Genomic DNA, 26,528 nt, shown 5'->3' with positions numbered 1-26,528 from the left:
TCTCCTTGGAGAATCAGACAAGTTGAGAAAATTTCCCTCCAGGGAAATTGCTGGTTTAATATTCGGATTCAATTCTCTTCTAAATTTCTGGTCTGACTTTCTGGTACAGTTTGAATATACAGTTGAAGACATTTAGCAGAATATACTTCATCATCAAGCTGAACTTTTACTTCACCTGGGAACTTAAAGGCTGAGCTGCTAGAAGTAGAAATGTACTTTCCTTCCCACCTTGCTCTGAGCCTATTGCCCCAGAGAGGGGCACATTGCACGCAGCACCTTTACATGTCAGGCTCATTTTGCAATGCACGGGTGCTTTGTAGCACCGCTCCCCGTGTGAGCGCAGCTGCTCGGATGCAAAGGTCTGTGCCCCAGAGCCCCACATTACAAGCGCCCTCACGTACAGCCTGCTTCCCAGCCAGGATGAAGCAACTCGTCGATGGCCATCCAGCTCAGAGGGCGGAAACCCACGTCAAAGGAGTCCCTGATGCAACCAGCACCAGGAGCGAAGGCTGGCAGGAGCAGAATGAAATGCTTTTTTACACCTAAAAGTAGGCTGGACATGGGAGCGAGGTGTACAACGCTGGTAGCTGCTGCTGGAAGGGAAGCCTCACCCACCAGTGCCAGGGCGCTTGCTGGTGCCTCTGCAGGAGGGAGGATTCCAGTCCCTAGGGCTCTTAATCAGGCATTTAAAATAATAAATCTTATTACACTAAGCATATTACTGTTAAGCCTTCAGCTGTTAATGTTCAGCCATGGTTAGAAGGGCCAGACTGAGCCAAAAATCAGCCTAAAAGCGAGACATCCGAAGTGGCTCCCCTTCTTTATCCTCCAAAACACACACAAGCCTCATTAGCCCATTCCAGCTCTTACAGATTCCAGGGAGGCAGGAGCCCACCTTCATCTTCCAAGGCAGAGGAAGGCTCCCTGCAGGTACTGCTCAGCCCTCCAGCAGAAAGCTAACAAAACAATCTTCCCTCCAGCGCAAATACCAGGACTACCACACCACTACCTAACATACCATCAAAGAGCTGTGTCCCAAGGCAACACCTTCTCTCTGGGATTGTCAAACCAGAGCCCCTAGCTTCTAGGTGCCCTCTATAGCCAGCATTAGATAACTAACAGCAACCACCTGAAGGCCAACTTGCAGGAGCTGTAGGTTGATGAAAGCTTTTTTCTGTCTAAATGAAAGCTTTAGCCACCCACCTGGTGAGGGGTTTAGCACTTCAGGTGGTTTCTGTGGGTCTCTGGGCATCGGTGGTGCACAAGGAGTTGGAGGCAAGTGAGCTGCGCTGGGTCTCAGTCTGGGTTTGCACCGACCCAGCACCCTGCGGAACCAGGCACCCACACCACCTGTGTTTCTTCATGTCATAGGGTTTTTTTCAAGAAGTTTTAATATTGATCAGCATCTTACATACTATTTGTCTGAAAGGGACCTTATCTTGAATATGCTATTTCTATTATCAGCTGTGATTCCAGCACTTAAAGATAACATCGGGCTCAAATTATCTAATGTAAAAATCATAAGTGATCTTAAAAATAATGTATTTGAGAGGGTATTTTAATTTCTTCATTTTCCTAAGCCTTCCTATGGCAAAACTTGAAGGTGGAAGTTCAGGGCTGGAACAGAATTTAAAATCAAATAAAAGCTGGGGTTTGACTCTAATACCAAGAGCGAGGACCTGGAGCTCTAAAATGATCCTGGAATATTTGAAACCAGAACAGAATTACAAGAAGCAGCTGTGTTAAAATTATTCATCTCACTGTTTTTACACATGAGGTGGAAATCTATATTTGCAAAGTACTGCAATGTGATTTGAGCACCCGATGGGAACTGAACAAGAAAACTCAACTGTGAAGATTTGGTCTGTTGAACATAAATGACTGAAAACAGGGTGTCTCTGCTGATTCATTCAGTTTGTGACGGACTCTGTCATCGTTGTCACTTCGTTGATTTCCTTCGCTGTTCATGCCTCTGTTTCACGAGGGACAGAGAAGACAGCATGCATGGGGGGTCCTTGGAAACCATCAGCCATCAATGAGCTCTGAGCTCCAACTGGAAGCTGCGGGAACATCGCTGGCTTCAAGCAAGGGCTGAACGTAACACACAGCTGGCTCCTTGAGCTGCTGGTGGGTAGGAAAGAGGCAGGTAAAATGAGATCTGAGTCACAGAAAAGAATCAGATCCGGTTTCACAACACTGCACACGGGGTGTCTCCATCTAACCCGTCCTAACGAGCAGGCTGGGAAACCCCCGTTTGCTCCCAGGGCTATCCTGCACCTGGCTGGGGGAAACCAGGGGGACTTCCCCAACGGCAAAGATAAGTTCTCCCGACCCATGCCTGTCTTTCTCCCACCTCGGGGAAAGGATGCCTGCCGCACCAAGTCAGGCAGAGGCAGGCAGGGGTGGACGTGGCCCCTGAGCCTGCTGCCCTGCCCCATGAGCAGAGCAGAGGGGCTGCGCATGGACTGTCCGCCATGGGACCTCTCCTGACCAGCCCAGGCCTTCTGGGACAGCAACAGTAACAAAAACAGTTGAAGGCCCATTAAGGATGAGTCATGCATCTTGCAACAGCCTTTGCACGTGGGGACTGAACTTTAGGAAACACCACCTCCCACTGTTCCCCGTGTACCAGTAGCCTCCAACCCAGTGCCACCCAGCTCAGCACAGTGCACGTTCTGCCCTACAACTTGCACTGGTTCTTTAATGGAGTTTCTAAGCCCCAAAAACCAGAGCCCAGCCATGCAGTAATCTCACCAATAGCTTGTTTCCTACAGCCTTGGTCCTGCTGGGGAGAACCAGTGCAAGAATCTGCCTGACACCCGACAGCACAGGGGCTTGCAGCCTGGGTTTGCGGGACACCCTCTTGTTTCTGAGACGCTCTCTGAAACATCAGCCATGGTTCATTAAGATGACCTGCTCTGAGCAGCCTGCACAACACAGAACTATTTTATTGGGAAGCCCTCAGCTATTCAAGAGAAACTAGGAAATCAAATGGGATGAAACAAAACAACTCCAATGAATGTGGCACTCCACTGTGTTATCCCATTTGGAAAGACCGAACTAAATCCAGCGATTAGAAATATCATGATTTCACTCCTGATTTAGCATTTTAAAAACTAACATGAGATTACACGACACAAACATGCTGTTAGCAAATTAGTTGGCTTCAGGCCCTCCCTAGCTCCATAAGCAGTTGGATCACTACAGCCACATTTTGTTCCTCACTGCACTAGGCTTTTGGGTGATTCCACGTGAAGCCAGGTGTCCACCACGCTTTGCAGCAGGAAGGTATCCTTTCACCTTCCTATTTCTGCATGTTTGGGGATGAAACTGCTCTTCTGTCTGCTTCTGTGCTCAGGCACAGAGATCTGGACAAGGACATTTCACCACAGTTGGTGAAGACCATCTCCAGACAGGACGTTGGTTCTAACATGCCAGGGGAAAGACCTTCGCTTTGCAGTTTCCTTCTCTGCTTTCTTTATATCGTTTCTCTTCTCGCCATTCCTTTCTCCGGAAAGTGCCCCCAGCAACAAGACCAAATTAATACTTGCAAAGAGTGTAGCAACAGACTGCAAATGCTGCTGCTCTTTGTCCTAAAATAATTCTCATGTGAGTGACTAGAATACAGAGTCCCTAAATTGCGATTTGTTTTGGCTTAGCCCAAACGTGGGAGTGTAAGTTAGTAAGGCTTTGAAAAGTGGGCAGCGGGTGCCCAGAAGTGCCATCTGCTTCTGAAGCAGAGCATGATCTTTGCAGGACAGGGCCGTGTCCTCTGTCCCTCCCGGGGGTGGCTGTCCGCCCCGAGCAGGGGGGACAGGGACGGAGCCAAAGCTCTGATAAGTCTTTTTCAATACCGGGTGTTCTCTTTGATCCCAGGAAGAGCTGCATTTGTAACAGATAACGGCTCAGTGTGATATCTGAAGCTGGCAGATCCATGCTGAGCTGGCAGGGAGGTGGCAACTCGCCCTAGGTGATTTTTGTGCTTCCAGAGGATGAAGAGACAGCACTGGGCATAGGGACATGGTCTCACCAGCTGCAGAGGGACCGGGGCAGCTCTTGTCGCAGCAGATATAATTTGTCACCTGCAAACATCTTCTTGATAGACATTACGCTGTATTTGGTCTTACACACACACATGCACATGTGTTCCTATCAGTGGGGTCACTGGTGTTCCTCCTATGCTGCCACTAGGTTGAACACTTTAATTTAGCCACCCAACAGCTAAAAGACGCTACAAAGTGAAGCTTGGGAGGAGTGCAAATGCTAATCTCCAGGCTGGGGTTCCCCTACCAACTTATCCATGTACCCCAAAACCAGCAGCTCACGTAGTCCAGAGCCCAGCAAGACTTCTGGGGTCAGAAACAGGACTGATGTGACAAAGCCCAGATCCCAAATCACCAAGAAACCAGCAGCAACCAGATCAAATCCAACATCTGCACTGAGCACCTCGGCAGGCCTGTGTACAGCACACCAAAGTCTCCACTGAGAAAGTAGTAAATCTGGGGGAAGTTTAAATCCAGAAACAAACCGCTTACACTAGAGTCGGACAGTATTTACAGAGTGTGTGTGCGTGGCTGGGAGTTTTTGTCTGCATCCCGTGCACACACATTTGTATGCACATATTAACTTCTTTCTTTTTTAACAAAAGTTAAAATCTAAGTCAGCTCGCAAGAAAAAAGAATCGCTCATATGGCTCCAATCTTCCATAGGCAAAATCACAGCTCAGGCTGGCACCAGCGTCTGCTTTTGCTCAGCTCTTTTCCCACAAACAGCATTTTTGGGGCATCAACTCAGTTTAGTGAAGCTGTGGAGAGCCAGCCCACGCCAGGGGCAAATTCCAGGCCTGGCCTAGATGGGCGTAATTCACATTCAAATCAGCTGAAGTTATGCCAGCCTGCTCCAGGCCTGGCCCTGCTCCCACAGCTTTTCTCCTGAGCTTTGTTCCCAGCCCATCACCGTCACCGTAATGAGCGCACGCACCCAGGGTTTTGGCACACCAGTGAGGCGAGGACCGCTCGGCCACACCGATCAATCACAAAGCTTTACGTTGGACAGAGTTGCAACCAGCCTCCAATTTACCAGCTCCCAGCTTGATGAGGCCTGTGACAATCTGGAGCATTTGGGGATACATATTTATGTTCCCAGAAATGAAAACATAGGGAGTTATTAATAGACAAATCTAAAAGCATCCCTGAGGCTGCGTGCGGTCTCATCATCTGGCAACACTTTGCTGTACCCACTGCCAGGAACATAACCACGTACATCGGCGTTGAGCACCCACCATCGCCACCAGCAGTGCGAGCCCAGCCCCACTTTGGGGCCAGCTCAGTCTCCACGAAAGGGGCAGCAACATTTTACCTACCCCCACCAGGGACCTGCAGAGGGAATGGAAGCCAGAGCTGGGGCACAACCTGGCAGGGCTGGATTTTCCTCTTACCAGCTCAGCTGTTTCCACCTTCCCTTTTCCACTCTTGCCAGACAGACAGAGGGCAAGCCTGGATGCCACCCTCCAGTCTGGTGCTAAAGGTACACTTGGGAGCAGGAGGGCACCAGTGAAGGATGGTCCTGTCCTGGGGGCAACGATGAAGGAAGATCCAGAACTTAATCTTGCTATTCTTGCCTTGGAACAGGACCTGGCCAGGGCTGGGGAATGGTCAGACCAGTCTCAGCTTCATGCCTAGACCTTGTCAGCTTGCGAGCCGGGAGGCTGGAGGTACTTCTCACCACCCGTATCCAATGGGGCCAGAGGATCAAGTAGGACTCAGCAGCACAGGCCAGGTTTTCAACACACTGTGCCTCAGCGCTCACCGCAAGGAACAGAAATGCAATGCCCCTCTCCACTTGCTTTTACATCCGCTCCTCTATTCCCCCTCTCCACAAGTTTCCCTTGAAATGGCAGGCACAAAGGACTCTGCTTTCCGGCCCTCAGATAGCTGTTATGCAAACAGATGAGGCAGTACGAGACGGTACTGTCCTTTTCCAACAACCTCTCGCAGGTGCCTGCGGTTGCTCTGCAAAGGTGGAGGTGGTGGCAGAGAGCAGGCTGGGGGACCTGCTGCTAGAAGGTGAAAGGCTGGAGAAGGAGGTGGTGTAGCCAACCGACCCCTGGTTTGAGTGCTCAGTTCCCAGTATGGCAGGGTGCGGAACATCTGGAGGGAAGCATTACGTAAAGCCAAATACGTGAAACAAATGAACAATTTTACCTAATTTTGTGTTTCTAGAAACCTATGAGTTCTGTAGGCAACACGTTTCTGAACATTTTGAAGTACAGATACTTCATATCTGCTCTGTTCTTATTCTTTAGTGTGGTCATCTGGCACCCTGTTGTAAAGCTCTATTTCTGGCAGGTCACTCTACTATAAGGCTGTTTCAAATAGCTTAAAATTAGCTACAGATTTATAAACAATCATATATTTATGTAAGGAGAGGGGTATTTTCTAAACACACTTTTAATAAGACGCTCAGGATATGAACTGGCTATGTTTTGGGATTTAGTTCATTTTTACGGTGTTTCTATCCATTTATTTTATGGACTCTGGGGAGTGGAGGCTAAAATCGAGAGCTCATAGGAGGTTATAAAAGAAAAGAATGATCATATTTTTCATGGCAGTTTGAATAGCCATGTTGAAGAAAAAAAAGCAATGCTTTTTATTCACATCTTAGCCAACAGTTTTCAGCCAAAGGTAGAAATAAAAAGACACATATACACATAGTCCCTCGACTGAGCAGTACGTGCTCAGCCTGAGCTCAGCATCATTTAGCGCTGGACTCAGGCACGGAGACCTGTATTTTTTTCTCACGGGCTTTTCTCTGAGCGCCTCAGAGAAAAGTCTGTGAGAGATTTTCTCCAGCTCCACCAGTGTGAGAGCATCTGCTTTGGCTGCAGCCCGAGGAGCAGAGGGCTGTCGCTACGCCCACCGCAGGGACTGGGGCTCACCAAGGAGAGGCTGCAAACGGCCATTAACCACAGGGGCAGGAGCGGAAAGCCCCAGGGCCTGAGCTGCCGGGGTGTGCGGCTCCGTGAAACTCTCTGTATGGTTAAAGCGTCGCTCCTACTAACTTCTGCCAAAGCTGCGGGCACCTGGCACTTCTGTAAGTCAGATTTTCACTTCTTCAGCAGGCATCCAGAGAGCAAAGAAAACATTTTTATGGGTCACCTGCGATCAAACACCGCTGAGGTCCAGACACAGATTTGCACGAACCAGGTCTCCGTCACCAGGCTGGACTGAGTACCCGGCGAGCCAAAAGCCCAAGCTCCTTATGTGCAGTTGACTACACCTCTCACACGCACCACTTCTGGCCCCTGGTTTTACAGTAAAATGTCCTGAAAGGAGAGGAACCAGCTGGTGAATAATTCATTGTGCACCCTCCCGGTTGTACTGCAGCCTCCCGGCTTGTTTGCAGGCAGGGTTATCTGTACCACCACGAGCCATTCCCCCAGCGCTGCTGGAAACAAAGGCTCCCTTTTTGTGGCTGTTTATCTGAGAACACAGAGAGGGGATGCAGGAGGAGGTGGGGAAATAGCCGTGGTCGTGGTCGGAGACCCCACCCAGCAAGGTCCCTCCTCAAGGAGCAGAGGTACCTCCAAGCAAGGAGGGCTTGGGACTCGCAGCCATATCCCAGGTTTATCTGCTGGCTCTGTTCCCCTTGCCACCCAGCGTTCTCCCAGCTCACTAAGCACAATGACCCATCCTCCAGTGTCACAAAGACTACTTCTCGACTTGGTAATGAAACTGAAGCCGTGAAAATTTAAAATTTAGCAAAATTAAAGAATGAAGCAAATGGACAAGCACAGTGGGAACATTTTGGAGGGTGAAGAGCAGGGCTGGACAGTGCACGACATAACGGGATACGGACAGACTCCCAGCAGGAGCTGGGGCCGTGCTGAAAAGTTGACCAGAAGCATAGTGCCTCTTTGAAAAGTTGTCCTGCCCGGCACCCTTTATCTGGAGTTTGGTGGCACAGAGCAGCCCTGGCAGATGTGGCAACAGGGGCACTAGCTCCAGCGAATGCCATCTGGGGAAACGCTCCAAGCAGGGACAAGCCGTTCCCCAGGTCAGGGCTGCCAGTTGGGATGACCATGCTGCTTGTGTCATGCTGAGGACCCCAGCCGTCACCTCACGTCCAGCTCAGCCTGAACTGGTAGAACATTACTACACTTACCGCATCTCCCAGCCCATAACTCACGCATCCCTTACTCAGTGACACCCTACTGTCTTTTTTTGCCATCACTCACAGTTCTTTAGGTGTTGCCAGAGTCCGGCTCAGGGAATGCTTCTCCAACATGTCTTCAGGTGTAATTAAAAGAAGGACTCTTTCCCCAGCTGGCCATCTCAATCAGCCTGCAGAACGGAGACCGGGGGAGGTTTTGCAAGCACTTTTTACAGGGTTGCAGTGAAAAGCCTTTTCCCGCAGGAGCGAGACGGGCACAGCCGCGATGCCACGCGGAGGGTCGCGAGCTCCGTCCCTGGACATGGCTGCTTCGGGCCGGGGGGGAGGGGAGGTGGGCACGCACCTTTTGCAGGAGGATGGCTCAGGCCGGGGGAACAGCCCCCTTCCAGGCCCCCGCCGCCGGCCGACGCTGCTCTTTGGGAGCTGCACAGATGCAGCGGGAGGGAGAACATCGGTCGAATCCTGACAGACCTTATGCTAATTCACTAAAGAGCATTTTAGACTGTACACGGACACTTAATCGAGTGGGAGAGACAGCAGCAAACACGACGTTTAATTATGGGAAAGAAAAACGAAGTCTTTTACCCTGCATTTGGCGTTCTCCCAACACGCCGAGTTAATTGTCAGGAGGGTATATTAGAAGGCAATGAAGGAGAAGATTGAAAACCCTGATTATGCTAAGGTCCTGAAAATGCTGAATTTATTGAATTTTACATGAGAAAGCACAGGCTGTGCCACGCTGAGGGCTGTGCCAGCAGCCAGCTGAGAGCTGAGCGTGTCTGTATGTGCAGGTTAGAGGGGAACAAAGCACACCAACCTCTTCTTGAGCCCCTGCCAACTGCTGACCAAGCCCCACTGCGTCCCCAAAATGGGGCAGGTCAATACACTGGGGTAAATGCCCCTGAAGCATGTGCAGAACTTGGTGTAGGTGATGCACAAGGTGGGCAGACCTTGGTGTACATGGTGCACAAGGTGCGCATATTCTCTGGGAGCTCAATTTTCCTTTGAAAAAGGATCTAAGCAGGTAAAGGTGGAAAGGACATTTCAGCTGTGACCTCTGTGTAATACATTAAGCTACATTTGCCTAAATTCGGCAAGAATTTCTTCTTGGGAGAAGAGAAGGCTCCGGGGTGACCTTACAGCAGCCTTCCAGTACCTGAAGGGGCCTGCAGGAAGGATGGAGAGGGGCTTTTCACAAGGGTGTGTAGTGATAGGACAAGGGGGAATGGCTGTAAACTAAAAGAGGGCAGATTTAGATTAGATATTAGGAAGAAATTCTTCACCATGAGGGTGGTGAAACACTGGAACAGGTTGCCCAGAGAAGCTGTGGATGCCTGGCAGTGTCCAAGGCGAGGCTAGATGGAGCTCTGAGCAACCTGGTCTAGTGGAAGATGTCCCTGCCCATGGCAGGGCAGTTGGAACTAGATGATCTTTAAGGTCCCTTCCAACCCTTACCATTCTATGATTCTATGCAGCAACAGCAAGCCCGAACCGCTTTGGGAAGTGTTGGCACAGATGTCCGCGACAGCATGAGAGCCATAGGGCCGGAGGATGGGGCACTACAAGATTAGAGAATCCAGCAAAGCTTCCCCCAAAACTACTCGCTGCCTCCAACAGTTTGCTGCTTTGGCACATCCTCGGTCTGTGATGCAGCTTTATGATCCCTCAGCACATTTCCCCATGAACTTGCCCAGTTCCCCTTTGATCCATGTAAACTTTTAGCCCCTTTTTTTTCATGTGAGGGGCAAAACCGCAGTGGGAGCTGACCTGTGGATTTAATTGTTATACCACCATCCTTGGCCTAACACATCTCTCTGGGAAACTGCTGGTTGAGTCCTGGGAAGAAGAAAAGTGCCAACCAGCAGTGTGCCCTTGTTACCAAGAAGGTCAATGGGATCCTGGGGTGCATTAAGAGGAGTGTGGCCAGCAGGTCGAGGGAGGTTCTCCTCTCCCTTTACTCTGCCCTAGTGAGGCCCCATCTGGAGTACTCAGTCCAGTTCTGGGCTCACCACTTCAAGAAAGATGAGGAGCTACTGGAGAGGGTCCAGCGGAGGGCTACAAGGATGGTGAGGGGACTGGAGCATCTGTCCTACGAGGAGAGGTTGAGGGAGTTGGGCTTGTTCAGCCCGGAGAAGAGAAGGCTGCGAGGGGACCTAATAAATGCTTATAAATATCTGAAGGGTGGGTGTCAGGAGGATGGGGCCAGACTCTTTTCAGTGGTGCCCAGTGACAGGACAAGGGGCAATGGGCACAAACTGAGGCACAGGAAGTTCCGTCTGAACATGAGGAAGAACTTCTTCCCTCTGAGGGTGACGGAGCACTGGAACAGGCTGCCCAGGGAGGTTGTGGAGTCTCCTTCTCTGGAGATATTCAAGACCCGCCTGGACAAGGTCCTGTGCAGCCTGCTGTAGGTGACCCTGCTTTGGCGGGGGGGGGGTGGACCAGATGACCCACAGAGGTCCCTTCAGACCCCTGCCACCTGTGATTCTGTGACAACCCTATCCGTGTTTGCTGAAGTCGGTAGAACTGACTCGGGATTTTAGTGGAGCAAGCTACATTTGTCCTGTCTCCGTTTTTGTTTTTTTTATAAACATGAAAATCAGCACTGACAAACCCATCCCAGCTCCCGCCAGACCTGCAGTAGCTTCCGCCGAGCTGCAGGGGGAGCCCTCGGCTGTTGCAGCCGGGTGGGGGCAGCCGGCCCCGCAGCGGCCCCGCGGCGGCGACCCTCGGGGGCAGAGCCCTGGGGAATTGGACCGCGCTCCCAGCTTAGCTACAGCAAACTGCTGGTTTCCCTAGTTTTAAACAGCTTAGGAAAATGAGCCCTAAAGATAAATAACGTGAAGAAAAAAAAAAAGACTAAAGACAGAAAGAATCTGACATTTGGGGTAATTCTTATTTTGCTCCTTTCAGATTGCGTGATTTTTGTGCCTGACCAGCGTCACTGGAGACACCCAGACCAAACAACCGAGCCTGTCTCACGGACACAGAGACAGGCTGCTGCTGCAGAGGGGGAAAATGTTGCTTTCCAGCTCCTGGAAGGGTACAGTGAAGTGGAGGGAGCCTCGAAGGCTCACAGAACCCAGCAATACACCCCTCGCACCGGAGCTCAAGGAGGTCTCCCAGTTCAGAGAGCACTGGGCTTGCGCTGAGCTCTGAAGCGAACCCCAGCAGCTTCGATGGGAGTTACACTAATTCCCAAGCCAGGTCCCAGGCCGCCGCTCTGGGTGGCCATCAGAGCTCACACATCCCCCGGGACACCCACGGATGCTGCGCAGGCAGCATGGGACGGGGAGTGGAGGTGGGACAGTGGGGCACCGAGCATCCCTTCGTCAGTGGGGATCTTGGGGTGAAACTCCGCTAAGCTGAGAAAAAAATCCTGATGGCAGGTCTGTCCCCAGCAGCCAAACACAGTTTGATTTTGGCTCCACTCTGCCTGGAGCCGAGATTCAGGAGCTCTGGGCAGCCCCGCAGCTCTCGGCTCTGCCAGCCTCAGGCTTGCAGCCTCCACCCCTCGTGACACAGCATTTAGGTAAATAATCAAGTTGGGCTCTTTTTTTTAACGAGTCAAGAATAAATCTCTTCACTAAAATACCTAATAGGCTGTTAAAAATTTGGTTTAAACACTTCCCACTCTTTTTACAATACTTGGCCCTCTTTGTGGAATATTTTGTGGTGAAGCAATTCTCCTCTTTAAGCCCTACAAGCGTTTTCTTCCAAAGAGCTCTTCGAGGAAGGGGCTGGCTGATCATCTGCGAGAGCGTTGTTCCCCAGGGCTGGCTGCTTGGTACTGCTCCAGGAGCTCTGGCAATAATTCATTCCCAAGCTGTGCATGCCCTCAGTCACATCGGATTTTCAAGAAAGACGTCAGCGTGGAACCGCGCGCCAGGCGCCCGATGCCCTGCCCGGGTTAGCAGGAGGAATGCGCGAGCCCACACCTACGGGCAGGTCACGCAGGTGGAAATGAAGGTTAGAAAAGCGCCGAAGCCAGGCAGCGGTTAAACACGGGTGAGCAGATTCCTCCTTTTGCAAGGACTGATTTGAGTCCTTTGCCTTCAGCTTGCAGCAACAGCAACGCCTCAGTTCCCTGTTGTCCTACGACTGCAAGCGTCCTCCAAGAAACCCGGGGAGCCCTCTGGGTGTAAGGAAGAAGGAAAGGTCTCAAGTCAGCATGGACTCATCAGCGGAAAAGCGGTGAGACAAACTCAGGCCTCTCTGCGAAAAAAGAGGAAAAACAATTAAATAAATACAAAAAAAGTATTTTAAATAATAATAATAATAATAATAATTTAAAAAAATCTCTGAATAAAGCCACCTCATCTACAATACCTTTAAAATGGAAGTCAAAGCGAAGACTGGCAGACCGGCCGGCACAAGCAGCACGTTTTGCTGTCCCCTGCACAGCAAGCAGAGGGTGGTTTCAGTTCGTCAGCAGCTGAGCTGTTGCGTGACACAACTCACCGATGAATGAGCTGGTTTAAAAGCAATGGAGCTTTGTCCTCTTGGTGGCTCAGCTCCTCCAGCGTCTCTAAAACGTTTGTTTATAAGTGGGAAATGACTAACAGGCCTTTGCAGAAACGGAGGCAGCGGGGGCTCCAGCTTTGGGAAGTTACCCACGGCGTCAGGCAGACGGAGCCAGGGAAGCCCCATGAGAGCAGGGGCTGGAAGGCAGCCGAGCAGAGTGGATGCAGCTCAGTCCTTTCCACCATAGGCGACCCAAGGAGTTCAGCTCCTGGTGATTGGTTCAGCCCACCGGAGCCTCTAGAGCAGGCCTGAATGTCACATCCCGCTGCTCTGAACTTGCCTCACCTCTGCTCACATCACCATCCTTACACTTCTGCCAAAAATATCCAGCCTTCAGACACACTTAAGTCTTTGAGAGCACAAACCAAGCATTAGAGAACCAGTCCCATCTTCTCCAGATGACAAAAAGTCCCTTCCAACCCCTACTATTCTGTGATTCTGTGATTCTGTGAAAAGGTGGAAGCAGCAGCACCAAGAAGGCTTGCCTTGCCTTCACATCTCCACAGGCTGTCAACTGTGAAACCTAATGATGGTGCTAAAACAGCAGCCATCCTTGGCTTGCTTGCAAGGACCACTGCAGTGGGCTACCATCTGCAATGGACTTGTGCTACCATCCCACGCTCCTTCCATGAAGTCCCAGTCCCTCGGAGAGAGCATTCAGCTTATCCCACATGCTTGCTGTGGCATAGCCACTGCGGCGTGCCAGCGACTGGAAGCCCACCTCTGATGTAGGACACACCACAACCCACACAGCACAACCTTATCATACTCACCCAGAACAGCACCCTCAGGAAGCTGAGGGATGCCAGCAGCAACTTAAGAAAAGCTGGTTTTGTTCTATACAAGCAAGCAAAGACCTTGAACTCTTATCATGCACTTATCACCAGAACAACAGAGAAAGGTGCTTGAATCCTCGCCAAAATGTTCTTCTTTCTGCTCCACAGAACACACGAATTGCACGAGCAGCCTGTCTCCAGGAGTACTTGTGCTACAGAGACAGCAGCAAGCTTTCCAGGGTAAATCAATGTGAAATCCTGTGTTTCCTGTGGTCTATACCCAATCACAAGCATAAGTGATCTCAAGTGCTGACACCACTTAAAAAAAGCCCAGCCCAGCCCAAGGCTGTTCTGTCTTCTGAGCACAGGCATTACTCCAGGACCTACATCCCTTCACCACACTGCAGTGGTATATCAGCCCGGACCCACTTTCCCCAGTAGTTTAAGCTGAAACACCTGGCTGCAAACTGGGACACAGGCACTTCTTCTGTCATCCCTGGTTTGGGGGCAGAAGAGTGGGGCTAAAGGCTGGCAGCAGCAAAGCAGAGATGTGGAGAGGGGAGCCTGAGTATTTTGTCCGTGTCCTGCAGTATTTCTTAGCATGAGCTATAAAACGCTGGAAATCTTCATTATTCGTACACATTTCCAGTCCCTGGAGCTGCGTGTAACTCACCGTGCACAGACCTGTGCTCCTGCTTGTGTTAGCAGCCTTCTGACTGATTTTAGTAAAAATTCCCATTTTATTGATGTGAAATTCCCACCTGCATCGTCAGGCACTTCAGGAGATGCTGCCGTACCCAGCTCCAGGTGAGCTGCCAAGGAACAGCCCTCCCCGGAGCCCAGCAGACAACCCCTATCTGCGATGGGCCACGCTGGCGTGCGTGGGGGACAGACGGGCTGCGTGGCCAGCACGGCCATGGCCACCGGCTCTGCCCAGCCTCGGCAGCATGCCGTGCTCTGCGGCCCCAGCTGCTCTGCGAAAACCTCGGAAGGAGCCCAAGACCTTGCCCAAACGGTCTTGGCACTTTTCTGCAAATTAAAAACCTGTGGGTGCTCCAAACACAGCGCTCATCAGCGGCTGCTGCTCCAGCCCCGTGGCGGGCAGCCCTGCTGCTGAGCTGGATGGCGATGGTGAGTGAGCGCAGTCAGCCCGGCCCGGTCCCGGTATCTGAGCTGGGCTGCAGGAGATGTCTGGGGAGCAGAGCCGAGGGGGAGCAGCCGCCGGGGCCCCCACACTCACCCTACACGTCTCAGGCAGTGGCAGGGAGCAAGCCGACCTTTCTGCCGCGCTCAGCAGCTGGGCTCGAGTGTTCCTCAGCCTCACTATTTATATCAGCCTCACTATTTATACCTGGCTTGTTTTTGCCATGCATCTCATCTTCCCCTTACCTCACATCATCTTTTTAGCCTTCTTTTATTTCTCTTTTCTGGGCTGGAGGCATCACAAAATACTGGCAACACCTTGGAAACATCAGCCTTCCCATTTCCCTAAACTGCGTGTGCAGGAGCAGAGGGAAACCCCGGCAAGGGCAGCTGCACCCTAAGCCCCCAGCCACTTACTAAGCCACAAAAAGACATTCCAATGGACGAATCTGATCAGGCAGTTACAATAATTTCAGTGGCAAAGGCAACGCTTCCAAATGGAGAATTGCATAAAGCAATGCCGGTGCCGAACGCTGCAGGTAAAAGGCATTGCCCCCCTGATTTTAGGCGCCTTTACACGCACAGCGTGATCTTACTGCCTCGGCATAGAGGATAGCTACTGATTTAGAAAAAGAAAAAACACACTGAAGAACCCTGCTGTGAACTTGCTATGATCTAACATCCTGATTATACTTGGATTTGAAAATTCATTAGAAAATAATTACAGAGAAACCGGAAATATTACAGAGGCCTCCTCACCAGACCCAGAGGTTTTCTTGGCAGCAGAGCTGCTTCAGGCAGCATTAGAAGACTTCTGACTATTTTTTACAAAACAAGGGAGAAAGAAAGACTCTTTCTAAACACCACTTTGCAGCAAAAAGGCTTTTGACTGATAATCCAGTCTTTTTCAGGAAGAAAACTGGTTTCCTACTGGGGAGTGCGTGACAGAGGAACATCTGCCTATTGCGGTGGCAGCTGCCGTCAGAGTTCACTGCTGCACCGCAGCCGCTTCCCACCGAAGGAAGCTCATGACAGAGCTGCCCTCTTTCCTCATCCCTGTTTGTTATTTCAACAGACCCAGCAGCAGCCAAGAGCAGAGAGAATGAAAAAAAGGGAATAAAAATAAGTCCTCAAAGATGTGCAAAGCCTTAGCCAAATTTGGTTTTTTTTAATTTTTCTGCTTGGCCTTATATCTATGAAGTTTTAGGATTCAAATGGCAGAGGGATTTATACAGCAAAACCTGATCAAGTACAACCCTTGGGTAAGCATTATACCACGTATACCTGCTTCTAAAGATAAGTGAGGTGGCTGCTTTTCTTTTTCTTAGCTAGGAGGAGTTCGCCCTGCGATGAACTACAAGGTCAGAACAGTTTCACTCTGAACAGCGAGGTCTGAAGAGCCGCTCACGCCACCAAAATTAAATATACTCTAGTCACAGGCAAACTCAAGTTGTTTAGGCCTGGTGGTCAAATAGGTAATTTCTGAGTCGCAGAGCCCTGCTCACATCCCAGCTATAACTGCCTTGGGGGGAAAAAAGCACGGTTAGGGTGATGCTCCCTGCAGCACCCCAGCATCTCCACGGTGATGCCGCTGCAGCGGGAAGATTTCACTCTGCCTTGCTCCAGAGAGGCTCCATCCCCACAAACCTCATCTAGAGACAGGGACCTACATGGCCCTGACAAGCACAGCCTGCTCCAGAAGCCGGGAGCCCGTGAACATGCGGCTCACACCGTGTAGCTACACATCCCTCGGCTTTACGCAGAGCCATCTCAGCACCCCCGGCAGCATCCCCCGGAATCAGGGTGCTGCTGCACCACCAGTCCTGTGGCCCTAAAGCCCAGAGAACCACAGGTTTCATTCAAGCCAATTATAGCACATTATAAATAAAGGATCTTGCTGGTTTTGGAACCAGCAAAGAGCGAGCAGCAGGTTCTGCTTCCACAAATAGCCCGGGGAGCTGGTAAGGCCAGGCTCACGCCAGCTGGACTGGGAAGTGCTGGGGTTAAAATGACACCTCTCGGGAGCAAGGAGGAGCCCCCCACCCCGGCCAGTAACCGGGGTGGGCAAGCCTGGGCCCCGATCCCCAGCGGAGTCAGGCTCTGCTTTAGCAAAGCCTTCACCCTACTTATCTGCAGGAAAATGGAGCTCTTATCCTGTGCCTTCTTAGAGTCTGTTAAATCAGCAAACTTTAGTAAGCACAGATACACTTTTATAGACAAACAGATGCTTTTGTAAATATTTTAGGCATGTTCATCATATACAACCCAAAAAGCAGGAACCCCAATTGTTCATTACCTATTCTTAGGGAGCCAGAGGGTAAAAAACTCCCCCTGAATGCAATCAGGCACCTGCTCAGAGCAATTCCCAACAGGGAAGGCATTGCATTCTCTAATTGTAAAACACCACATAATTTTTCTACCTTTTAATATTACTGATGTTTTTTTTTTTCAGGTGAGGAGAGAGAAATGCCAAGTGTGATGTCAGCAGGCAGCAGTATATGGCACAACTGCTCTTTCCAAAAGTGGAGCACTGGCTGCCAGCCGAAGCACTGGCTGGATATTGCACGGTAACAGAGACAGGCTATGCTGTGCGCATTTGGGGCGAGGGAGGCAAAGGTTTGACCCCTCAAGCCCTTGGGGTTTGCTCTGCCAAGGCCGGGCTGCTATATGATTATGATAAGGGTAATCCTGTTAGGCAAACACATCAAACAAACAGTCATTCCTGATTGCAGACCTTGTCTAGGCAAATCTAACCCCAGGTTAAAAATGCGCTGAGTGCGCAGTCCTGGGGCACAGCACGCTAGGGGCTGAGTGAGGGGGTCTGCTGTGCCCCGGGACGCCGGCACAGGCAGTCTCTGAGGCTTAGAGTAATGCCTGGAAGCATCTAAACATTGCCACAGAAGAAGTTTCCTCTCTTTCCCCTTCACTTCTTGTGTAGAAGAGGACAGATGACTCTTATGTCAGGCTGTTTTGCTTCTATATTTATGTCCTGCCTTGGGCTCACAATGTTCAGCTCAGATGCAATCCAGTCTGGTCATATTAATACATCTGGGATAATATTTTTAACAACCAACATCAAGCTGAAGGCCAAAATTGTCCACCAGCGTCAGGAGCTCTCTGACCCCTCTCATCCGCTTGCTTACGAAACAGAAAGGCTCCCCAAAAGGTACCTTTTCATCTCTCAGGGACAAGCACACTTTTCAGCTTCCCCCTGCAACATACTGGATCAAATTTAATCTCTGCTGCAGCTCGGGGAGTTTCCCTAAGTTCCCAAAAGGATGGATGTAGCTCATCTGCTACAGGTGCCAAAATCAAGGCTTAACGAGGGGCAGCCTGCAAACCTAGCCAAAATACAGGGGACGCTGATGAGAGCCTGTGATCACCCCTGAGGGCCTGTGAGATACCAGCAGCTGAAGGACCTTGTCACCTTGCTGCCCACCTCACTTCTGCCAGAATAGTCTTTTGCATTCTCCGTCAAGGAACCGGACTGAAAAATAGGATTCAAAGCCCAAAAACTGGGTTATCCCACTAGTGGACACTGACAGCCTCAACAGATCCGTGACACCAGCTGAGCCACTAATGCAGCCTCCCATCAGCTGGCACTGACGATCTGCAGCAGTCAACCCCCATGTTGCGTATTTCCTCCAGAGCCGGTGGAGAGATTTCATTCCTAAAATGAGCTTCACTTGGGCGCCCAAGCATCCTTTGGGATGCAGAGTTTTGGAAGGGTGTCACATTCACTCAGCAGCAGCCAGGAAACCAGAGTAACAAGAGAAGGCTTGTTCCTTTTGCTATTTCCAAAGCAGCTTTTCTTCCGTGCTGTGGGTCAGGACGGAGCTGACCCTGTAGCGCAGCAGAGAAAGCAAAGCAGCTGGGGTTCCAGGCAGCTCGGGCTCCACGTGAAATGATGACTCGTACAAAGTCAGGCAAGGAGAGAGTGGCTGTAAAACAAAAGAAGACTGAGGAGGAAGAATAGGCGGGTGCTGAGCGAGACAGTGCGGGGGTGAGCAGCGAGAACAGGGTTCAAGGCCACGACTCCTCCCCTGGAGCGAGCAATGCTGTCTGACAGTTTCAGCAAGGAAGCCAGGAGGAACACCCCAACCCAGGTCATCGCTGATTCTCCACAGCATCTTCGGCGACCTTGTTTCTCAAATGAAAATATTTTCCCACTTCCCAGGAAAACTTGTGTCTTTTTTCCAAAGCGATTCGAGATTCTGAAGTGAAAGGGCAGAGTGATTTGTAACAACCGCTTGCCAATGTGTCGCCCTGAAAAACGGAGATGGGCAAAGCAGGCACAGAAAAGGCATGGACACGATGGAGGTTGCAGACTCGGCGGTGGGTATAGGAGGGGGGTGCTTTCCTCTCTGCATCTGATGTGCAACGGCCACCCACAGCGAGTTGTCCTCACCACCACGCGGGGAGGAGACATCCCCTCCTCTTCCTTGGGGAGAGAAAGGAGGGTCCCCAAGGGCCCTGCTGTCTGCTTCCCGGCTGGGTGCTTCGGAGGTGACACAGATGAGCTGGTGAGCTCCTCCGATGAGGAGCCAGCAGCAGCAGGGGAAGCGAAACAGAAAGGTTTCTGGAGAAAATGTTTATCGAAGGCTTCCACGAGGTGTCAGCAACAGCTATTATTCATCACAGCTACACAGAGGTGCCTGAGGCTGCCACCCTGATGCGTCCTCACCAACGGAGAACACCTCCCGTCCCGTCCAGTGACTGCCAGCAGCTCTGCCTTCTTGTGTCCCCACAGGCCAGCGCCAGGCCACCAGCCGCTGTCCCCTGTCTCAGGACAGAAGAGCGGAGCGCTGCCCACGCAGGGCCAGGACCCCAAGGACCAAACCGATCTATTTGCTTGTTATCCCTGACCTAAAGAGCTCACCGGCTAAAACAGGGTGGCCAAAGCAGCGTTACTGCAGACGGGGTGCTGGGGGCACAGCGAGATTAAACTGGAGGTCGAAGACGTCCCCGTGGTGGGACGGCGACACACAGCGTGCGTATTCCAGCCCAGCTCCCCCGCTGCAAGACCCTGACTCTCCTCGCTCCTTACTTCTCCCTGAAGATGTTTCCTTTTAGCTAAACGGGACATCAGGCGTTTCTATCCGATTCGCTGACGAAGACCCCAGGGCCGCAGGCTTAAAGGAAAGTGGCAGCGCTGCTGCTCCAGCCCATCATGGGTCTGGGGCTGTTGTCCAAACTCTGCTGCCCTTTGGTCCCGAGCCCGCTTTCAAGAGAGGAAAATGGCAAATGTGCAGAGTCAAACCCGCACACGAAATCCTTGCAAAGACTGGAGTAAAACCCGTATCTTTCAGCCCTTTTCAAAAATGAGGGATGAACTCTTTGCCCATCTTTTATCTCATGCTCAAAGCCAGCGCTAAACATTAACAATATTCAGTGTACTCACTGATACTGCCTATGTTCTTACTGCTTTTAATTGCACCTACAATAACATGCATTAAGTCAATATGATCCTGCCCTCAGTTTAATGAAAACCTCAGGAAACAAACGACGTCTGCTGCAAGAGACGGCAGAGCTTTTCCCTTCGTCCCGTTACTCGGCTGGGTTTTGGTGGCGTTAAGCGGGTTTTAGTTGGTCACCGGCTGAAGAAACCAAAGGTTTGCCGTCCTGGAGGAAGGTGAAGAAAAAAAATAGCTCCGAGGGGACACATCACATTGCTTGGACATGGTTGCACCAACGGAGTAATCTTCGTCATGTGCCAAGGAACCTGTGATAAGCCCTCTCATAGCCGGATCAGGAATAAGATCAGTTACTTAATTCAAAGCGATTAAAGCCAGGCCGGACTGCAAGCAAACAAGTCATGTCCAGGGGGCTGCACATAAAATTTATGTCACAAAATTAAAACCTTTCTGAGCTATCGTGTTTCTTCACTAGTGCTGGGCATCCTCTAAACAATTTTGGGGGCAAATGTGATACTCCTTCCCCAGTGCAGCCCACAAACAGGCTGCCCTTCCTACAGGCAGGCTCCTGCTTCGAATGCGCACGACAAATACATTTTGCAAACAGGGGCCAGCCTTGGGCTGACCATCGGCTGCCAGGCCGTGGGGACTCGGCACGCTCTGGCCTGGTTTCCAGCCAGTGCTGGGGTCCGAAGCCCACGCTGGTTGTGGCTGGTCCCCGTACCTCCACAGGAGAGCTTGGTGCCAGTGAAGCAGTCCCGTTTCCACACCGCAGACATTCACTCCCTACGCAAAAGCCAGCTGGGCGTTGTGACTGTGCCAATCCCCAGCCTTTGGGCTCCGACACCGCTTGGCTTTCCTAGGCATGCACGGAAGATGAGTAGGAAGGGCTGGGAGTCCTGGCTCTGTCACCACGCTGGGCATCGGAATCTGCGGCAGTGTCCTGGTGACGGCAGGGAAAGGACACAGCGTCTATGGCCGGGCAGGGCCATCCCCTGGCACTGGCGACATGAAGCGATGTGGCGGATACTGCTGCCATCAGCGACGGACAGCGAGGCTGCACCGGGCACAAAGGAAGGGCTACAGAACTACCTGGTTTTAAACCATTTCTTCTGATCCTGCACTTCGGTACAAATTACCCCATGCCTGCAGCAGTGGGATGCAACTGAAAGGCGAGTGCCCCGACGACAGCAGGGAGTGGCGGAAGCGGCTGCCTTTGATGAGTTTTCACCTGGAATCGGACACGAGCGATGACAGAGGATTTTCTGTGCCGCGGCTGACAGCCGAGACACCAGGAGCTGCGGCGGATCCGCGGGGATCCTCGGGTGACGAATCGCACTGACAAACGCTGGATGTAATTCTCTCTGGCAAAGCAGCTCAGCGCACCTTGCCCTGATTTCTCGTCCCTCAGACGCGGTCGCGGGGCCTTTCTGAGCGCGACAGCAGTGCGCAGCGTCCTGCCCGCCTCCCCCAGCCGCCCGCAGCCCCCCGCACGAACCCCCAGGTTTCGGTGGGAGCACCGCGCGGCGGGAGGACGTGCCTCGCAAAGCGGACCCAGCACAGTCTGAGCATTGTTCCCCCGGCTGAATGGCGGTTCAGAAGCGGCACGACAAAGGGAGCGGTTGTTCCTCATCAGCTTCATCCTCGTCGGGGTCACCGGGGGGGGAGTCGGCAGCGTGCCGCGGGCTCCCTCCCCGCCACCCCGAGCAGCTTCGCGGAGAGGGCTGCGAGGAAGCGGGGAGTTTCGGCCGGCGCCTGGCCGTCCCCCCCCCGTCTGCACGCACGGGCGTCGTGCTGGGACGGCGGAAAGCATCGCCTGTTCCAGCAGAGACCAGCAGAAGCGGCGGTCCCGCACTGGTGAAAGGAAGGCTGGGGAACCCCGAGGACGGAGAAACTGGAGCTGTCGGCCATGAACACGACAGCGACCGGCATCGCCGACCTGCAGAGAGCCTGATCCCACCCTCCTGACCGAGAGGGCGATGGCTGCAGGCCGGAGATGCTGGGGGTCAAACACACCACGTGGAGGGGAGAAATGCTCTGACCCCGCTTCGGGGGGGGGGGACAAGGACGGAGCAGATACCCGCACTTGCTGTCAGCAAGGAGGCCCTCTGGGAGAGCAGACCCCAGTAACGACAGCAGTTGCCTTACCAGTGCACTGCTGCCATCCACGTACACGAATTTTAGGGCCAAGGGGCGGCAGGTGCCCCAGGGGGGAGTCCCTTGGGCGCCAGGCTCACCCCACGCCACGACCATCTCCCTGCTCATCCGTAGCCAGCGCTTTACGGGTGACTGCCAGCTGGAAGGGCTGCAGGCAAATGTCACGATCCGGGAGAGAAGCGACAGCCACCATCTTTGCAGCAAGCCTGTGTGAAGGGCAGTGCCAGGCCCCGCCAGGGCCATCGCCGACAGGGACGCGCTGACGTCCGGCACGGGCCAGCTGTGACACCACCTGCCCAGCACCCCGTGTGCCCCAGGGCACTGCGTGTCTGCAGTCTCCTATGCCGCAGAGCCCGGGCATCCCAAAGCCCCCTGTGCACGGCTCCCTGTGGCCCGGACGCCATGTCTGCAGGATCCCATGTGTCCAGGTCCCTGTGCGCCCCGGACCCCATGGACTCAGGACCCCCGAGACCCCAGAGACTCAGGACCCCCGAGACCCCATGCTCTCTGCATGCCGTGCCCCCAGGACCCTGTATGTCTGGGTCCCTGTGCCCCCTGCACCCCAGAGACTCAGGACCCCCGGGACCCCGTGTGCCCCTGACCCCATGCGCCGCGGACTCCGCACCCCCGGGACCCCGCGCCCCCTGGGCACCATCACCCCGGACCCCATACCCCCCGATCGCCACGTCCCTAGGCCCCGCCCCCCCCCGGCCCCGGGACCCCCGGCCCCCCGCGCGCCCCCCGCAGGCCCCGCCCCCGCCGGGGCCCGGCGCCGCCAGCCAAGTTTCTTGGAACTTTGCCTCCCGTGACGCACGCGCTGGTGCAGGGCCCCGTCCTCGGGGCGCAGCCAATGGGCGCCCGGGGGGAGCCGGGGCGGCGGCCAATCGGGGGCGGCTGGACAGTTCCCCGGTCCTGACCGACCTTCGCCGCGCGGGGCGGTGGGTGGGGATAAAAAGGGCCCAGCGGCGGCGCGGCGCGCGCCCGCTGCCCGCCTCCCTCCCGCTGCGGCGGCGGCACCGGTACCGACGGCGGAAGCAGCGGCAGCGCGGGGCCGGCGGAGCCAGCGGAGCGGTGAGCGGCGAGCGGCGGGGGCCAGCCGGGAGCAGGGCAGCCGGGCGGCGGCGGGGTCCCGTGCGCTGAATGGAGGCCGCTCCCGCCTACCGGCTTCCCGCGCACCGGGGGGATACGGGCGCCCTGTGCGCCGAGGGGAGGGAGGGAGGGAGGGAGGGAGGGAGCTCCCGTGCACCGGGGTACGGGTGTCCCCTGCCGCCCGCCTCTCCCCGCGCCGGCGGCGGGACGGACGGGGGCAGCCCAGGGAGCCCCGTCCGCCCGGTGCTGACCGGCCTTTCCCCCCCCGCAGGTCCGGGCCCGATGCGGCCGGCGTGCGGCGGGGCGGGAGGCAGCCCCCGGCGGAGCCCGCCATGCCCTGGAGCGTCCGGTGGGTCGGCGGCCACGGCGCCCAGTCCCAGAAGCAGTGCAAGAAGTCCTCCTTCGCCTTCTACCAGGCGGTGAGGGACCTGCTGCCCGTCTGGTTCCTGGAGGACATGCGCACCATGGAGGTCTTCCACTGGGAGGACGGGGGCAAGGTGAGCGCGTACTCGCCCTCGGAGGCCCTGCTCTACGCCCTGGTGCACGACCACCAGCCCTATGCCCGGCACCTGCTGACCAAGTTCCCCCAGAGCGCCCTGGCCGTGCCTGGCCAGAGCTTCAGCTGCTGCCAGTCCTCGGCCCCGCACCTGGCCATGGCCGTCCGCTACAACCGCGTCCGCGTCCTCTTCCGAATCCTCAAGGCCATCCAGGCCTTCCCGCCGGCCGACAGAGCCGCCCACCTGGACCGCCGGGGCTGCAGCCGCGTGGAGGGCGGCAAGACGGCCTTGCACGTGGCCTGCGAACTGGCGCGGCCCGAGTGCCTGCTGCTGCTGCTTGGGCACGGCGCGTCGCCCTGCCTGCGGGACGGCGCCGGCAACACCCCCCTCGACACCTTGCTGCAGCAGATCTCCCACGCGCCGGCAGCCAACGCGCGCGCCAAGCTCCTCTGCCTCGACTGCCTCTTCTTCTTCGTGCCTCAGGACCTCCAGTTCGCCATGAAACAGCAGCTGCTGGACAACCGGCAGCGGTGGCAGGACCTCCTGGGGGAGAGCAGGTTCCAGTGCCTGGTGGGCTGCGCTCCCCCGGCGCTGTTCGTCACAGCCATGCGTGTCTTGATCGGGACCATTCCACCGGAGCATTTCCCAGAGGCTCTGGACAATCTGCCTCTGCCTCACTTTCTCAAGCCTTTGGACTTGAAACTGGAGAGCTAGAGGGGCGGTACGAGAGCCTCCTGCTCACCTGACGGAAATAGACTCTTGTGCTAAAAATGTGTCGGCATATGAAGCTGCTAACGCGGCAGCCAAGTGTCTGTTTTAATTAGAACTGTATTTTTTAAAAGAATTGTATCTGGCAGTTTACAATATATTTTATTTAAAGATCCTTGTGGTGAGGTGAGGTCTGCACTGCATTTTATAAAACCATTCTACGGCATGTACGAATGAGGGTATGTGGGAGAACATGTTTGTAAATATATCCAAATAAACCAGTGGCAGATGTGATCAAAATACAAATCAAGCGACTGAAAGAAGCCCTGAGCTGGCATGTGCCTTGGAAAAGCGTGCACGGGGTGGGGGAGTATCTGCTTGTTAGGATTTCCCTGTTACATAAACCTCGCGGTCCTGGAACAGGATGACTCCTTTTTTACAGCTCTCCTAATACATCTTGGCAGGGATGCGGGGCTTTTTTAAAGGCGCAGATGAAAACTTCCTCATCTTGTACACAACACCGAAGAGAAGCCAGATACTGTTAAAGCTTCCTTAAACAAGGCTGGCAGGGATGCACAGCTGAACAACATATATTTTTAAAATATGCATAAATAACATTTGTTGTCCTTGCAAAGTTTTTCTCTGTTCCTCTCGGAGAGCCAAGGTACTCGCTGTCAGGCAGAGGGGAGCCGGAGCAGAAGTGCACGCATTGCTCTGGCCAAAACTGTTCCTGCCCTGGCAGGAGGCAGGACCGGAGCCTGCGGCCGCCCTGTGCGGTTGCTGCAGGGTGAGGAGGGTAGCACAGAGCAGGAGAGCCAGCTGCCCTCGGCCATGCCAGAGGGATTTATATAGAATGGCCCAGGACCCTAGAGCAGCTTTGTTGGTGGATTCCAGCCCCTCCGTTGCCAGTCCCGAGCAGAATGCGATGGCTGAGGTTCAGCTGAGAGCTGTGCCAGTCTTGGTATCCACCCTGCCCACCAGAGGAGTAGCTTAGATACCCAGCCTTCCCCCAGCTATCCCTTCTGAGATCCTCCAAGGTACACAAAACATCTTCACAGCTGCTCCAGATCAAAAAGCCCCTGAGGGGGTAATGTCCTGCCTCCAACACTTGTGTTTAGACACATCAAAGCCCTGAGCAAACAGGACAGCTTCAGTTCTTCGCTCTGCAACCTTTACTCCACAGCATTCTGGGCAGTCGTGCTGCTTACTTCCCTGTAAAACCAGCACTGCCCCTGCCCGCTCTGCAGGGAGTGAGCTGCGCTGGCTCCACCAGCATGGCAATGACAGACATCTCCTAGGCCACCGCGCTTTAGCTTTGCCTCTCTTTTTGGAAGCCGTCAGCGAAACTGCAGGGTTTTCTTTCAGTGCTTAAATTTGCAGCCAGGGAGTTGCTCGCCACTTGAACTATTTCAGCACTGCTGTTCCCTTTGGGGTCATCAAGGAACTGATGTGCTCAGAGGGAAGAGGCCGTGTTCAAGGCACAAATTTCTTTATTCGTGAATTAATTTTGGTTAGGGAAAAAGAAGTAAAAGAAAACCACAGAACGAGGCGCTATAAGCTGTTCATGCTTCAGCAGAACAGAGCGGTATTTCATCTAAAATAATCTCCGTACTGCAGGCACAATAAAAGATAAGCCATACTTCTGAAATTCGAGATGAAACAGAAATAAGATTGCTATTCTTAGACTGATGGCACTGAAAATGTTTCCTAGAAGAGCAAATGTTCCTTTTTCCCAAGAAACCAACCTGATACACGCTCTAAACTAATTACCATGGGAAATTTAGGTCCCTTGCTGGAAAGCATACAACAATCCAGCTGTTCTCTCCAGTTACCTTGCCGATAACAAAAATAAAGAAATCCAAAGAACTAATCTGTTGCTTAACCACTTAAAAAAAATTTAAATCTATGTTGCTAAATTCTTTATCTGAGTGCATGTTCCCCACTGCTTCTGTAATAATGGTGTGGAAGCATCTTCCAAAACAGACAAGAAGTATAGCAGTCAGGTCTAACTCACACATGGAAAAGTGTCTTGAGGTGGGGGAAGAGAC

The 26,528-nt window shown here is 53.3% G+C and overlaps 1 protein-coding gene and 1 long non-coding RNA gene across 2 annotated transcripts; one reads left to right on the top strand and one right to left on the bottom strand.

Annotated features, from left to right (window-relative positions):
* Positions 1-11,014: 11,014 nt before the first annotated feature.
* Positions 11,015-22,681, bottom strand: LOC142362004 (uncharacterized). The gene is made up of 3 exons (XR_012764583.1): positions 20,754-22,681; positions 12,502-20,237; positions 11,015-12,387 (listed from the first exon to the last, which is right to left on the bottom strand). It is a non-coding gene; the product is annotated as an uncharacterized LOC142362004 (long non-coding RNA).
* Positions 22,682-23,158: 477 nt separating this feature from the next.
* ANKRD9 (ankyrin repeat domain 9) lies at positions 23,159-24,655 on the top strand. Its single transcript, XM_075426579.1, has 2 exons — positions 23,159-23,257; positions 23,547-24,655. Exon 2 carries the CDS (start codon positions 23,608-23,610, stop codon positions 24,484-24,486), a length of 879 nt encoding a protein of 292 aa, XP_075282694.1. The 5' UTR covers positions 23,159-23,257; positions 23,547-23,607; the 3' UTR covers positions 24,487-24,655.
* The last annotated feature ends 1,873 nt before the right edge of the window (positions 24,656-26,528 follow it).

Source organism: Opisthocomus hoazin, chromosome 7 (assembly GCF_030867145.1).
Source record: "Opisthocomus hoazin isolate bOpiHoa1 chromosome 7, bOpiHoa1.hap1, whole genome shotgun sequence".
Lineage (NCBI taxonomy): Eukaryota > Metazoa > Chordata > Aves > Opisthocomiformes > Opisthocomidae > Opisthocomus > Opisthocomus hoazin.
Note: the sequence above shows the minus strand (reverse complement) of the source record. Positions and strands in the feature narration are given on the sequence as shown.